A 17140-nucleotide genomic window follows, 5' to 3' on the forward strand; every position below is an offset into this window, starting at 1 on the left:
AACCTTATTCCTTGAATTAGTACGAAATAACATGTTTTCTGACTATCAACAAACACAAGTTAGGAACTCAAATTCCACTGTATTTATTTGTTTGACACGTACTTATAGCTGGTGCTTAGCCTTTAAATGATCTGTGGCAGGTTCTGCCTGCTCTGTGTATTTTAAAGCATCTTAATGGGTTAGAGCCAAACTTAAATTATTACATCTAGATGAATTTTTACTGAAAAATATTGCAGTTCTTGTATCCATTTTTATATTTTTTACACTGAACATAATGGGGTCACACGGGCGGTGCCCAAGCCCTCTGTTATTAGGTAGGATTTGATTAAAAATACAGCAAACATCTAAAAATGACTCAGAATTCATTTGCTAACTTGCCAAATATAGACAGCAAAAGATCCAGGGTTGCTACTTCTTATTCTACTCAAGAAAATTAAACTGGCCGGCCTGTACAGGCCTGCCAGACCTACTTGATTCACTCTATCTGCCCACAGGGATTTGTGAGAGTTATTACTAATGTATAGGGTGCTTTTTACAGGCGTGACCTAGCATGTATACTAGAAGAATCACAACTGGGTTGCAATGACTATGAGCAAGTTTATATTTAAAGAAGCATGTGAAGTCTTGAATTAGGTCTTTACTAAATCACATCCGTTTACTACATCTGGTTACACCACAATTTCTTCAGCCATGTCTAAAGTAGTAACAACAAACTAAAGAACCATGCAATAAACACTATCACTGAAATGCCACAGCTTGTGCTGGCTTTTGGAATTTCACTGAAAACAAGAATATACAAGAATATATTTTACAACTTCACAAATTATTAATCATGAATGAAAACCTGCTTGTTTATTGTCTTAAATTTCTCTCTGACAACCGAAAGTGCAGTTTCAGTCTAAGACTGGTAATTCTCTTTCTAACCTAGAGCTTTGTGTGTTAGCTTCATGTCTGGGATTGAACCTTAGGGTGTTTTTTTCTCTTGATGCAGACAATCAAGTATCGAGTTATAGTGAACAAGACAGTAGCCAAGCTTTTGGCTTTTCTGGATTAGACATTCAGATGTATTTTACATGCAACCATATCACCAGAGTCCGCCAATGTGTCCTCAATCAAAAAAGCTTGCTGCCATTCAGGGCCCTCTCAAAGCAAACCATATATGCTTATCAGTATGACTGGTGTACAGATAATTATTGTGACATGGGGCGGTGTTCTGTCTTCATGGTCCAACAGTTACTACAGAGGCCAGTAGATAAAGGTTATTCTCTATTTATGTTTAAAGCTTTGGTTATTACGAGATTGTATGTGTGGTATCTTCAGGAGCACATTATTTGTTGTTCCTTAACCCCTGAGATACCTTTCTGTTGCAAAAGATTGATTATATAATCACTATATCATCATATTGTTTTGAAATCTAAGTGAGGAAAAATTAAGGCAATTTTCCAATTTCTTGAACAGTACTTTTATTTATGCAATATTATTTATGAAAATAATGATTTCAAAATCAGCTATAATATATGGAAAATCAAGATAAACAAAATTGACTCTATTTTTTCTGTTCTTGAGCATTTTGTTTCTGCTACCTGTGTCTACTAATATGGGTTGGAAAAAATCCAATCAATTTGTGTGAATATGGTTTGCATCCTTGAGACATCACATTGACAGAGTAGTTTCACATCTTTCCTCTTGCGTAAGACTCTGAATGGTGCTCTAGTGCTGGCTGTACTTGTTGCTATTGTGTACTGCCCTTTTTACAACTCTGTGCTCAAACCATCAGTGACACAACATTGCTTACCAACACATCAATTTCACAGCAAGTCTATGATTATATATGAATAGCTGTTTGCCAAGAGGCTTGGGTCTAACCATACACAAAATGCCTCCTCAGAAGAAAACAGCCTGCAATAAATAAATAAATAAATAAATATATCTCATTTCAACAGAGTTTGAGTCTGACATTTGGATGTGCTCATTGAATTGGTTTTGGGCAGGGAGACATGAAGAAAACTTGCCTACAACAATGCAGCGTGTGTGTGAGAGAGAGAGAGAGAGAGAGAGAGAGAGAGAGAGAGAGAGAAACAGACATTGCGCATAATTTTATAATATACAGGGGTTGGACAATGAAAATTAAACACCTGTCATTTTAGTGTGGGAGGTTTCATGGCTAAATTGGAGCAGCCTGGTGGCCAATCTTCATTAATTGCACATTGCACCAGTAAGAGCAGCGTGTGAAGGTTCAATTAGCAGAGGGTAAGAGCACAGTTTTGCTCAAAATATTGCAATGCACACAACATTATGGGTGACATACCAGAGTTCAAAAGAGGACAAATTGTTGGTGCACTTCTTGATGGCGCATCTGTGATCAAGACAGCAAGTCTTTGTGATGTATCAAGAGCCACGGTATCCAGGCTAATGTCAGCATATCACCAAGAAGGACGAAAAACATCCAACAGGATTAACTGTGGACGCAAGAGGACGCTGTCTGAAAGGGATGTTCGGGTGCTAACCCGGATTGTATCCAAAAAACATAAAACCACGGCTGCCCAAATCATGGCAGAATTAAATGTGCACCTCAACTCTCCTGTTTCCACCAGAACTGTCCGTTGGGAGCTCCACAGGGTCAATATACACGGCCGGGCTGCTATAGCCACACCTTTGGTCACTCATGCCAATGCCAAACGTCGCTTTCAATGGTGAAAGGAGCACAAATCTTGGGCTGTGGACAATGTGAAACATGTATTGTTCTCTGATGAGTCCACCTTTACTGTTTTCCCCACATCCGCCCCAAAGAAGCGTACCACCCAGACTGTTGCATGCCCAGAGTGAAGCATGGGGGTGGATCAGTGATGGTTTGGGCTGCCATATCATGGCATTCCCTTGGCCCAATGCTTGTGCTAGATGGGCGCGTCACTGCCAAGGACTACCGAACCATTCTGTGAATCATGTGCATCCAATGGTTCAAACATTGTGTCCTGAAGGCGGTGCCGTGTATCAGGACGACAATGCACCAATACACACAGCAAGACTGGTGAAAGATTGGTTTGATGAACATGAAAGTGAAGTTGAACATCTCCCATGGCCTGCACAGTCACCAGATCTAAATATTATTGAGCCACTTTGGGGTGTTTTGGAGGAGCGAGTCAGGAAACGTTTTCCTCCACAAGCATCACGTAGAGACCTGGCCACTATCCTGCAAGAAGAATGGCTTAAAATCCCTCTGACCACTGTGCAGGACTTGTGTATGTCATTCCCAAGATGAATTGACGCTGTATTGGCCGCAAAAGGAGGCCCTACACCATACTAATATATTATTGTGGTCTAAAACCAGGTGTTTCAGTTTCATTCCAATCCCTGTATGTTTATACAAAACTGTCCTGTAAACCTAAACTATTGTCTATAGTTAAGAATCCAGAGCATTCTGTAACAGTATTTTCTGCATGTATTTAATGATTAATTCAAACTTATTCTGGTTTTAGTGTGACACCGAAATATTACACATGGAAATCAACATAATTTTTCCTGACACATGTACCATCAGAGGAACAAACATTACAGTAACAGAAAGAATTACATTGCAATAATAATATAAATATTAGTTGTCACTTGAGATATTGCACTTTATGCCTTAGCCCAGGATTCCATTCCTGAACCTCACCGGTCTCATATCATTCATGATTTTATACTGTCATTTATGTGTCAACAACAGATACCTTTAATCCAGCAGAATGAATACACTGTAAAAGCACAATGCTACATGCTGTTACATGACTTTGCATTGCAAAAATAAAATGCCCAAAATCATGTGGAAAAACTAGATATATTTCCTTCCATCATAGTTTAGGAATTTTTTTTTTTTTCTCCTGTGCAGTTACCGATTTGGAGATACACGGTTGTATTCCAAAAATGATGGATACTTTTGTATTTACTAAGGTTACCCCACAACAACAGAGCTGCAATTTTGTCATGACTTGATGAAGGAAATTGTAAAACAAGTACAAACAGCCTTCCTCAGAGTTGGGCAAGAATGTGGCAGATGACAAGTGGCAGTGAGAAACCATCCCATTCACCACAGACACCAGTAAAACAGGAAACCATACTAAAGCTGTTAATATCTTACAACGAGTGCTTTATATAAAACACTGCCTGATAGGTGCAATGTATGAAGGTCACATATTCAGCGCAAACCTTTTACTCAACCCTAGCAAAATACTAAGCCAATGAATGCAAAGTGAGACGCTCAGAGAATGTAAACCTGAGTGGAGGTACTTCCCCTTCAGCCAGTTTCGGTTCATTTGTTGTTTATGAGAGGTGTTTGTGGGTTAGGTGCAAAGACAGTGTAAGTTAGATTCTGGGGGCAGCCTTGGTGGTCTTCAGCTGACTGAGAAAAATCAGGAGATGCTGATGGAACTAGAGGAATGCACTGCATTTGTCTTAAAACAAAATGCTCTGAACACTAACTATTGACTTTACACAATGCTTCATAAAGGAGGGGAGAGCTTAGTGCTCTAAAACCAAACATGAATTTGGTTATACAGCTTTATGCAACAGTGTGGATACCCCTGGTCTAATGTTTGGCTGCGTTTCTAAGTGAAAATAAGTATTTCTACTGGGAACAAACCTGAATGTTGCATGTTTAAGCTAATATTTAGTGCACAGTTTCATCACATTGGAAAAAAAGAATACTGCCATTTTTCACTGCCACTTTTCAAAGGCCATATTTCCTGTGTTGTTTAACCCATTATGGCACAGATAAATTGAAATATTGCATTGCTCTGAAAAGTGTATTTTCTTAATGAAAACGTACTTACTGTGACCTAAATAATCAAGAAAATGTCAAACATTTCACAGACACAAATGTGAATGCAGTTTTGGAATGGGGAAAGCTAAACATGATATGGATATTACTTAAAAAACCTATTTACAGTGTAAAGTACAGAGTAGCAGTGTAGTTTTGACGTCTGTAGTTAAAGATGACAGATATATATTTAAGAACGTGACGCAGTGATGTTCACTGATTTACAGCACGAACTGTGCTGTGAAAAATCTGCCTGGTTTTAAGTTACAGAAAAGATAAAATTATTTCCCAGGGCATGCCATCTAAATCCAGCCCTGACAGGTTCATTTAGATAAAAAAGAAAGTGAAGCTCAAATAGGGCGAGAGCCTACCTTATCAGCAGGGTAAACGATCGCTGAACACTCCAGCGATGTGAACGACATTGAGTCCACGCAAATAAAGTGAAGATCCAGCAGCTGTGCTCTGTTGCTCTCAGCTGTTGAGTGCACGCCCGTCTCACTGTGATGTTTCATATGACGGCGCCTTTCAGCCAATCAGAGGCTTCCCACAACAAACCAGCAGCCAATAAACGGTCAAATTAATGTAAGGCACGCGCGCATCCTGCTGGCCGTTTCAACCACTAACTGTTTACATACAATCAGCAGTTTCCACATATCGGTGTAATCGGCGCCTTATAATCCCTATAAGTTATAAAGTTTGTTGACTACTTACAATGAAATCACTAATGCTCTCATAGCTAAATGCAATTCAATCCTCACAATTATGTTCCAGTATCTACTCTACATTTTTACAAGAAGAGAAACCGCACCTGAAACAACAGGGATGACAAACTCCATGCATGAGCAGGTGTCCACAAACCTTTGGCCATATTATTAATACACAAAGTGTTTTTACTAACTACATTTACTCAATCCTGTGTAATTGTTCACATCCCTCACAATTCTTGAATTTTACTTTTCTCACTTATTAAGTGCCAAAACACAGAATTTAATATAACTTGGCTATATCTCCAACTTTCTTTATCTCTTTGAATTCAACAGCCTACTTTTGCTATTTCTGAGCCTTTTAAATTCACATATGTAAATGCAGTGGTTCCACCAGAGATTTTGGGCCCCATAACATGATATCACGATGGTACCTCCGGCCTCCGTTAGTCCTGAGGTTGGGGAGTTTATTTCTTATTGTTTAAGCTTCCTGATTATAAACAGGAAGTGGAAATGTAGGGTGCAAAAGGTTGAGAACCCATGGGCTAGACCTTAAGTTCCTCAAAAGCCTTAAGGCACATCTTAGAATGGCAGAAACAGCTCTGTGTTTAAATGTTGTAGCCCCTAGATGAGATTAATCTGTGGGACTCTTGTTTTAGTGCCCTGTGTTAAACACAGCTGGAACAACTAAAGAAGTAATCGCCAAGCCCGGAGGTGAACTGTGAGGTTTTTTTTAGAAATGGGAGAACATTAAAACTCTAAGGGTAATGCTATACCGAACCAGGATTGAGAGCGTATGTTTCTAGACAGCAGGTAGTGTCTGTCACACAGCTCCAGGGTCCTGGAGGTTGTGGGTTCTAGTCCCACTCCGGGTGACTGTCTGTGAGGTGTGTTCTCCACGTGCCCGCGTGAGTTCCTCCGGGTGCTCCGGTTTCCTTCCACGGTCTAAAAACACACGTTGGTAGGTGGACTGGCGACTCAAAATGTCCATAGGTGTGAGTGTGTCGCTCTGTGAAGGACTGGCGCCCCCTCCAGGGAGCGCGCAGATGAGAGAAGAAATAGAAAATGCAAATATATATATATATATATTTAAACGACTCTGTTTATAAAACGTTTTTATGTTATAATGTTCCAATTCCAAATTCCAAAATTCAATTCAGTGTGTGTGTGTGTAAGAGAGAGAGAGAGAGAGAGAGAGAGAGAGAGGGAGAGAAAGTGTGTGTGTGTGTCAGTATCAGAGTGTCTGAGAGACACAGAAAGTGCCAAGAGGAGCTCAGGAGGGAAACGTGTGAATCCCTTTGTTCTAGACGTTCTGTGGAAAAAGTTAGAATTGTACAAAACCTCTTGTGGACACATTCCAGAGGCTTAAACCAGTTTCAATTCTAATCCACAGTAAGAACGTATACAGGAAATGCTGATGGCTGATTTACTGCAGCTCAACTGCATGAATATTTTCCTTAAATGTGCAGAAGACCTCACTCAATACAGAATAGTTAAATGGTCAATATATATATATATATATATATATATATATATATATATATATACATATTCATACAGTGAAATTTTCAATTATACTTTTCAAACTAGCTGTATTGAAGACTTTATTACATTTACATTTATAGCATTTAGCAGATGCTCTTATCCAGAGCGACTCACAAAATTGCTTATTGTTCAGACAGAATGTGTATCTTAACTAGTACAAACAGGTTAGGGTCCAAATTCCCTTTGAGCTCAGGTGCTTGTCAGAACAAGAACCAGTGGTGATTGGCAGAAAGAACAAAACACAGTACAATACACAATACAATCCAGTCAGTGCTCAAACTTAGAAGGAAAAAATAGTCAGTGCTTGTACCAAGAAAGAAAGACGTTACGTGCAGTATAAGCACAAAAACAATCTGCGATGGGTAGCACTCAGATTAGTGCTCACCTAATTGTGTCACAAAGACATGGGTCTTCATTCTGCATTTGAAGACCACAAGAGAGTTCGCTTTTCTGACAGTCAGTAGAAGTTTGTTCCACCATCTGGGCATCAGGACTGAGAAGAGTTTGACCTCCATGTGACTTTAGGGATGGCAGGTCAAGTCGAGATTTGAAGGGTGCAGTCTGACTCTTAATCATTGCCATAAGGTAGGGAGAGGCTGGTCCATTCTTGGCTTTGTAGGCAATCATGAGAGTTTTTAGCAGTGGAGTGATGTAGGTGAACTAAGTAAGATTGAAGACAAGCTGTGCAGCTGCATTATGGATCAGCTGAAGGGGCCTGATGGCCCACAGAGTAAGACCAGCCCGGAGTTGTAGAGTCAAGCCTTGAAATGACTGGAGACTGGACAAGCACCTGGGCAGCCTCCTGAGAAAGAAAGGGATCAGATTTTTGTGGAACTTTAAATGTAAACACTATTCTCTGTGTGACCACTTAAGCGAGTGTGGGTTGGAGCTAAATGTTAAGTAAGTAATAAAAAAAAATTAACCAAAATAAAATGTAGACAACAATTTTCTATATGCAAACAATTCTGATTAACAATGCTCCAACTGTTACAAAAAAAGAGAGCAGGGTTAAAAAGCTGGGTAGATTCAGAGATTATGACAGCAGGAAAACTGGATTTAATTCTGGACAATGTCATGCCCTCACATGAATCTACTTGAAATATTTCCCTCCAAAGTTTAAATACATACAGCTTCTCTTATCTTAGACCTGCCCAACAGAGCCACTCTCATCACAGAAACAGACAATGTGTCTGTATCTGCGTCAACTATCTAATTTATCTCCTTTCAACAAACAGCTCTGCTGGCCCTAATATAGAGTGGCATATTTAAACAGAAATATTGACAGATCATCACAGATCCTCATTACAGACCCTTATCACAAAGGCTTTCTGAAGAAATACATATGTGAATATATTACTGCATTCTCTGTATTAAACTCTCTATGTCTATGTAAACTCACTTCTTTTCTAATAATTATCTGTCATGCTTTTTTTCAAATATGTGGCATTTTAGGAAGAAATGTGTTAAAGAATCCAAGTTCACACAGTGAAACAGGTGGAGTATGAAAACAGGTGGAGTACAAACACAGGTGAAGTACAATGACAGGTGGAGCAGAATGACAGGTGGAGTACAAACACCGGTGCGACATGAAAATGGGTTTACAACAGAAATGGGGGTGTCTGAAAATGGGAGTGTCATGAAAATGGCTGGAGTTAAAACATGGCTGTGGTACAAAAATGAGTGGGTCACAAAAACGGTTGGGGTATGAAAATGGGTGTAGTACAAATAATGGTAGGGTATGAAAACAATGCAACACAGAAACGAGTGGTGTATGAAAATAGATGTAGGCTGGAAATAGGTGGTGTATAAAATTGGTGGAGCCTGAAAACGGGTGGGTACAAAAATGGGTGGATCCTAAAAAATGGATGGAACCCGAAAATGGGTGGAGCCTGAAACTGAGTGCTGTACGGAAACGTGTGGTGTACAAATATGGGTGGAGCCCAAAAGTGGGAGGTGTACGAAAATGGGTGGAGCCTAAAAACTGGTGGTAGATGAAAACAGTTGATGTCCAAAAATGGGAGATGCCCAAATAAGGGCAGGTAATAGACCTGTTATCATTCATTGTCTGTAAGCGCTTATCCAGCTCAGTTCAGGGTCCAGAGCCTACCTGGAATCATTGGGCGCAAGGCGGGAACACACCCTGGAGGGGGCACCAGTCCTTCACAGGGCAACACACACACACATTCACTCACACCTAGGGACACTTTTGAGTCGCAATCCACCTACCACAGGCCCCTGGAGCTGTGTGACTGCGACACTACCTGCTACGCCACCATGCCGCCCTAATAGACCTGTTATAAAACATTAAATATTCCCAGGGTCAGGATTAACATTCAGTTCATTTTCTTTCATTTTTTTTTTTACGTTTCTACATACCATTATCCAGTTAGTTTAATCCCTGCAGTGTGATTGGCTGAGTGTCATACCAGGAGTGCTATTACTGAATGATAATGAGAAGATAAATTCTACAGGCCAGAGACACCTCCAAAATTCAGGTAATCACTTACGGGAGGTGAGGTCAGTGGACTTTTTCAACCAATGGGGAACTGCTTTGGTTTCCTTACGCACACTGATGCTATGGAGTTATGGTGAAGTGGATCCGTTATCCGCTCTTTAAATTTATATCACAAGGACGTAAAAAACTGGTGTGGTGTTACTGAATGAATGTGTGTTTTTTTGTTCGTCCACAGGGGACGGTAGATGTTTGGGGTTCGATTTAAAAGATTGATTCTGGATATTTTGTTCATTACAAATTTTTCAAAAATAACAAAGTATTACCACCAGAGGGGAGAAGGTGCTGCCGGTCAAGTGTGGCTGTCGTCCCTACACTGCTAAATTCTGCACTCTCTGAGTCTGTTAATACACTAGCCCCTGTGAAATCTAGAATGGTGACTTTTATTTCTTCTTCTCCCTGGTATGCTAATGAATTACGCACCATGAAGCAGACTGGCCATCAGTTGGAGAGACTCTGCAAGAAATCTAAGCTATTGGTTCATGCTGTGGCTCATAAGCAGCACCCAGCTGCCTACAGAGATGCCTTACATGCTGCCAAATCATCTGTCCAGCCTTATTAACAATGCTAATACAAATACTCTGCATCTTTTTTAAACATTCACCAAACTATTTAAACCTCCTGACAGTGCTATACCTGCTTCTCTGGCTCTTTGTGATTCATTTCTACATTTCTTTGAATCTAAAGTTGTGAAAATCAACAGTGATCTTGTGTCTTGTATGACTCTTCACTTTCCACTTCAACCTTTCATTCTCCAGGTGTTAACACATTCTCATTTTCTCTTTCTGCTATTCATACTGTTGACTCTTATCATTGCTAATTTTTAAATTAAATCTAAAGCTATGACTTGTTCACTAGATCCTCTCCCTTCATCTTTAAAGCCTATCACTCTGCACTGGTCCCTCATCTCACAACTCTTATAAATCAATCACTGCGTACTGGTCTTGTTCCATCTATCTACAAAATTGCTGCAGTCACTCCTCTACTCCTCTGGTTCTAATTAACTTCTGGCTCTAATTAACATCAGGCCCATCTCTAACCTTCCTTTTCTGGCCAGAGTTCTTGAACGTACTGTTGCTAGTCAACTTTAAAACTATCTTGAAACTAACAATCTCTTCAAACCATTCCAGTCCGGATTCTGTCCCTTCCACAGCACTGGAACAGCCTTAATTAAAATATTGAATGACCTTCTTTTAGCTGTGGATTCTGGCTCTCTCTGTATCCTATTACTATTAGATCTGAGTGCAGCTGCAGCTTTTGACACAGTAAGCCAACCCATTCCTCTAGCCAGGCTGCGGGAGCTGGGCGTTGATGGTTCCACCCAGGATTGCTTCACATCATATCTAACTGACAGAAAACTGCTCATTACTCTTTCTGGTTACACTTCTTACACTTCTCCTGTTACTCAAGGGGTACCTCAAGGATCAGTCCTTGGGCCCCTTCTTTTCATTGTATACATGCTTCCCCTTGGACATATCTTGCGTAATTTTAATCTCAACTTTCACTGCTATGCGGATGACATCCAGATTTATTTTAGTACTAAATCCATTAGTAACCCACCTCTTGACCAGTTAGAAACCTGTCTATCAGAAATAATGAAATGGATGAATCACAACTTTCTCATGTTAAATAGTGACAAGACTGAACTCTTGCTAATCGGTTCCAAATCAATTCTCAAAAAAGTAGGTTCCCTTTCTCTCTCCATTGATAATTCAAGTGTATCTCCTGCTTCCCTGGTTCGTAATCTGGGTGTCATCCTCAACTCAACTCTTTCCCTTAGTGCTCACATCAGCTCTATAATCAAAACATCATGTTTTCATCTGCGTTATATTGCCCAAATCAGGCCATCTCTTTCTCAATCTGCTGCTGAAATCCTTATTCATGCCTTCACCTCCACCCGTTTACACTACTGCAACTCTCTTCTCTTTGGCATTGGCTCTTCCTCTGTCCACAGACTTCAGATTGTTCAGAACTCTGCTGCCCACCTTCTCACTCGCACTCGCACTCAACACATCACACCTGTCCTCACTGGCTTCCCATAAAGTACAGGATTCATTTCAAAATACTTCTTCTCACGTACAAAGCTCTAAATAACTTTGCTCCATTTCTGTCTGCTCTTCAGACTCTTAGGCTTCCTCTCAGGTGATCGCGCTTTCTCTAGATCTGCTCCGCGGCTCTGGAACTCTCTTCCTTCTCTGGTTCAACATTATACAACTTTCCCTATATTCAAAGCAAACCTCAAAAAATATATTTTCTCTCTTGCTTATAATACTCCTCTAACGTTTCATGCTTGTTCTGTTTGTTAATGTTTTGTATTCTGTATTGGTTCTGTTTTGTGTGTCTTTGAATGAGTTCTATGTATTAAGTATTGTAAGCGTCTTTGATTTCTTGAAAAGGCCTATATAAATATAATCTATAATAATAATAATAATAATAATTATTATTATTATTATTATTATTATTATTAGCCACCATGAATGAGGAGAATAGAGCTCTGTGGTTCTATTTAAGACACAGAATCCAGTTAGACACCAGAGGTTGCCCTCTGGCATGGAGTGGCTGGTAGAATCATGGGTGTGTCTGAATGAGTCGTGTGATATTGCTGAGGTGATTTTTTTGTTTTTTAAGTCACTGTGAATGAGGACAATAGACCTCTGTGGTTCTATTTAAAACACAGAATCCTTATGGCCACCAGAGGTCGCCCTCTTGCCTGGAGTGGATGGTAGAATTATGGGTGTGTCTGAACGAGTCATGTAATCCTGCTGAGGTGTTTTGTTTGTTTGTTTTTAGTTGTTTATTGTTAGTCACCATGAATGAGGAGACTAGAGGTGTGAGCTAAGCTTCGATTTGAGATATTGTTTCTGGATATTTTGTTCATTCTAAATTTTTTAATGGTAACAAATTATTTCCACCAGGTGAGTTTGTGGGTTCGATTCCCGCTTTTGAGTCGCCAATCCACCTACCAACATGTGTTTTTGGACTGTGGGAGGAAACTGGAGCACCCGGAGGAAACCCACGCGGACACAGAGAGAACACACCAACTCCTCACAGACAGTCACCTTGAGTGGGACTCGAACCCACAAAATCCAGGTCCCTGGAGCTGCAACACTACCTGCTGCTCCACCGTGCCACCATGCAAAGCACCATGCAAAGTTAAAATGAAAATAACATTTACCTTACTTTTCCTTAAGTCACAAGTCCTGATATCTGCAGAGTTATTTAGACTGAGTTACCTAATAAAATGTTTTTCTTTTTATTTATTTGGAGCCTTGAAATGTCAATACGTTAACATGTGTTAACACGTTAAGTTTGTGTATATGGATTCGCTGTGGGGAATTATTATGCTCGTGAATCATGATGCTTTACTGCCACTGGTGTATGGCGTTATTTCTGAAACAACATAAAGCCTTACCTTTTCAAAATAACAGAAAAATTCCAGTGTTTAATGTTCTGAAGAATGTCTTTTATGGGATTTTGTATAAACATCATACATATATAAATATAATACATTATATTGTTGAATGTTTAAAAACATAAAGCATAGCGTACACACACACTCACTTCAAAGATGACCACAGAATTCACTGCTGAAAAAAGCTATTTTTAATTCAGATATTTTGTTCAATTCCATTTTGAAGGCGATTTAATCTCTCACGTTTTTAATGTATATATAGAAGTAGCTACACAATTAAATAAAACATGAGTAAATGAATGTATCTTTTAACACATTCTACATGTTTAAAGAAAGAGCAGGATCAGGAAAGTTAATTTCACTATGGGTTTTTATTGACACTGTATTGTTTAGCATTATGCCATTAAAAGAATGTACATAATTTATCAATGTGAACGAATTACACCCTATTATGTGTCACACACATAATGTGAGAGAATAGTGATGCTTGTTTAATATAAAATTATGAAAAGCTTTAGAGCATTTTGTGAAGTTATATAATAATAAGCATGTTTACCAATTTTAAGGTATTAAACACCAGAGTCTTTTATTGTGAACAATGGGGATCAGCTCACATACAGCTCAGTGTAGCCATAGGTCAGCACTTAGCTCACTATGTTATGAATAATTCAGATGAAATGTAGGGACTACGTTCATAGAGGATTTATGTTTCTACAGTGTGTGATGTAAGTCCTATTATGAATATGTTAGTACGCCGGGATTTGAGGCCTTCCATTGACGAAAACCTTAAGAAGCGTGTAGATGTGTCATTTTTGGTCGCGTTATCACAACAAAATTTTACGTGATAACATGCAAATTTTAAATAACGTGTTAGTGTGCATGTGTTCACATGTTTAGAGCCCCACGGCGTTCCATACCTCCTAAACATGCTTTTCATTGGTCGTGACCTTTATTTATCCAGTCAGCAGCCAGAGTTATTTGTCCATCATTCAGTTCTGCAGCCAATGGAGTCACAGTCCCTGCTATAGGGGGTTGTTTTGCATCTGCGCTGAGAGCAGTGTAAGTGCTCAAAAACTGAGAACTACAGCTCTACTTTTAGGACTAAAGTTAGCACCGTGTCCTGGAGAAACTACATTTCATTCTCCCTCAACACATCACAGATACATTTTGGAATCACAGTAATTCTTTATACGTAAAAATCAGATGAGAGATTTTCATATAGATTAACATTAAATAGAGTGTAAGACAAATATGGGCCCTAAATAAACAATTAATTCAATAACATTTTGAGTGGACATCTGATAATGTAACGAGGACCAGACTCTCTTTTAGACTCTTAGATCAATAAGATTCTTTCAATTCATATCTTAAAAAACATTGACGGACAGACAAGTTCACCAGTCTTCCCCATGATTGTGTAGCCTACAGAACTAGACTGAGAGACCATTCCAAGGCCTTTGCAGGTGTTTTGAGTTAAATAGCTGCTTAGAGTGTGCCACCAGGTGTCTTCAATATTGAACCTTATCACAATATTCTAATTTTCTGAGATACTGAATTTGGGGTTTTTATTAGTTGTCAGTTATAATCATCAAATTAAAAGAAATAAACACTTGAAATATATCAGTCTGTGTGTAATGAATGAGTATAATATACAAGTTTCACTTTAACAGAATTACAGAAATAAATCAGTTTTCAGCCTGCTTCAGTGAAATTGCACCTGTGCAGCTATGTTTTTCCTTGCTCCTCATTTCCGTCTGGAATTGAGCATGCTCAGTAGAAGCCAGTGAATGAAATTATTGTAACCCTTTATATCATTTTAGTTGTACCAAACTAAACACATTTAATTCACCCAAAAGCTCCTATATTTATGTAAATCAGACATGAATGAATTAATCAAAATGTAAATAACTTATATAAGGCCAATATATTTTAATTTTGTAAGGCAAATAACCCCCTTGGTTCAATTTTTTTTGAGTGTAGCAGATAGCAGATCTTATTTATTCATGTCCTGTTTTTAAAATCAGTCATATTTTCTGTTTATAAAAGGAGAAAATACAAAGCTATATTAACTATCAAAGTAAATTAACCACACTGACTCGTGATTGCAATAAAAAAATCTTTCATTTGTAATAAAACATTACTTCACTCAACATTAAATATAAATATAAAAAATGTTCCTTTTGAGCAAAACAAACAGCAGTGAGTGGCACCTCAGGGAGGACTGAGGGAGTGCTGCCCAATGTTTTACAGAGGAAACACAAAATTTGAAAACAAATATTGTGCCATGGGAAAATCTGAGCTTTGTTACACAATTTACATTTGAGTTTTATTAAAATATATGTCAGTGATTCTCTTCTTTTGCAAGACGCTTTTCCAAGATTTTTGTGTTTACTCGATGCATCATCAGAAACTGTCCATTAAAATGAAACACAGGGATGTCAAACTTGTATCTGTTGTGCCACACACTGTTCTCAGGAAGAGTGATATCAACTTCCTGCAAAACAAACTAAACAAAAGCAAACAACATCATGATATTAAAATTCACTAAACATGATAAAATAATCAGAGAAAGCTAGAGTTAGACTCACTCTGTGTTTATAAGGTTCAAGCATTTCCTTTGCTTCATCACACAGGGGACATGGGTCCTGCAAAAAGATTAATACAAAACATTTACAGTTTTGGGCAGACACCCTTTTCCAGGGCAACTTACAATTCTATACAAGCGTATTAGCAGGGCACTGAGACCTAGTTTCTGCATAGCAGTGCTTTGCCTGGACAGGACTTTATGCTACAGTAAGTAGAGTCCTGGGGCTAGACTCCTAACGCTGATTTAACCTACACTTCTTACCTCACTACAGATACAGAAAATATTTTTATGGTAAATCAAACATAAAAAACATATTATCATTGCAGATCCAGTATTACCTTAGTGAAAAGGGTCAAAACAGGTAAAGGCCTTTGTGAACAGCAGCTCCTGATAAACTGATGATTCTTTGCATGATGCAGAAGTCTTGAGCGTAGGGTGAGCATGCCTGGAGGTGCAGAAAATGCTTAACATAAATAATGTACACAATCTGATTCATACACCTTTTGGATTTATTACAGCAAGTTACACATGATTTTTTCAGCAGCCAAATGTTCTGCATATGTGAGTGTAAACACCACCTACATTACATCAGAGATACATCATCCCAAAACATACTAAAGCAGCAGTAAGTGCATTTTCTGAATTAACAATGGCTGCTCACTCTAGCTACAATTTGGGTTCATCTGCTTGTTCTAAAAATCAGTGTTAATGTTTATAAAAAGGGAGTCGTCATGTGCAGTTGTACATTTTTGTAATTGTTGTAGAGATTATATAATCAATGTTCACAACTGGTCATATGGACATATAGCTGAATTCACACAATATAGCTGAATTGACCTTTAAATCCTCACAGCAAGGTTCCACTATCTAGAAAATATCATCGGGGCAGAGGAAAAGCACACTACCAGTTATTAAATACATTTAAATTCAGCAGCAGTTCACTCAAATGAACCAAACAAAATCTCTACGTGTGTGTCCTGTTTCACCTGAACTCTGTAATCGTGCTGCTCCACGTGCCGCTGTAAAACAGACTGGAATCCGAGTGACGTCAGCAGACACAGCGTCAGCCGAACGTAAAGCAACGACCGCAATTCACTTTAATATCTAACACACTGGGTTAATCTGGGTGGAATTAGATCAAGTTTATAAATGGTGGTGCCTTTTGCGTAGGCTGCAGTCCGCATACGCAACACTCGGCTGAGGATTATTTTTAGCGCTGAATTACGTCCAGAGGGACGAGATAAATATAGAACATAAACATCCACACAAGCTTAAATTTGCGCTTTCCAAGACAAACCTACTACCCGCTACTTCCTAAACATCCAAACACAAGAGTAGGACATTTAAACTGTTTTAGTTCCTCTATTTCGTCTAAAGAAGCGCGGAAACAAGGGGGACGTCCTGAGCCTTAGGGGGCGTCTCAATTTACAGCTTAAACCCTATTTAGTGCAGGTAGCAGGTCACGAAACTACACTTTAAACATACACATGTCAACACATCTAGTCGTTTAGATTATTGCTGCATTTGAATGTCTTTTTTGTAGATATGTAAATCTTTTTTTGGTGTAGAAGCTGTTCATAATCTA

The 17140-nt window shown here is 38.9% G+C and overlaps 2 protein-coding genes across 3 annotated transcripts in view; both read right to left on the minus strand.

The window, feature by feature from the left end:
- LOC136674971 (E3 ubiquitin-protein ligase MARCHF3-like) overlaps positions 1 to 5266 on the minus strand; it is a 30926-nt gene extending 25660 nt beyond the window's left edge. The window contains exon 1 of the mRNA XM_066651317.1: positions 5167 to 5266. The gene's annotated coding sequence lies outside the window, so the exon portion shown is untranslated. The remainder of the gene's footprint in view (positions 1 to 5166) is intronic.
- Positions 5267 to 15111: 9845 nt separating this feature from the next.
- Positions 15112 to 16920, minus strand: c18h5orf63 (chromosome 18 C5orf63 homolog). 2 transcript variants are annotated; one of them, XM_066651631.1, is made up of 4 exons: positions 16542 to 16920; positions 15894 to 16000; positions 15557 to 15613; positions 15112 to 15474 (listed from the first exon to the last, which is right to left on the minus strand). In XM_066651631.1, exons 2-4 carry the CDS (start codon positions 15996 to 15998, stop codon positions 15310 to 15312), a joined length of 327 nt encoding a protein of 108 aa, XP_066507728.1. In that variant the 5' UTR covers positions 15999 to 16000; positions 16542 to 16920; the 3' UTR covers positions 15112 to 15309. The 2 variants fall into 2 exon arrangements, with proteins under 2 accessions (XP_066507728.1, XP_066507729.1); XM_066651632.1 differs by lacking the exon at positions 16542 to 16920 and adding an exon at positions 16393 to 16535.
- Positions 16921 to 17140: the final 220 nt, after the last annotated feature.

This window comes from Hoplias malabaricus, chromosome 18 (genome assembly GCF_029633855.1).
Source record: "Hoplias malabaricus isolate fHopMal1 chromosome 18, fHopMal1.hap1, whole genome shotgun sequence".
In the NCBI taxonomy this organism is placed as follows: domain Eukaryota; kingdom Metazoa; phylum Chordata; class Actinopteri; order Characiformes; family Erythrinidae; genus Hoplias; species Hoplias malabaricus.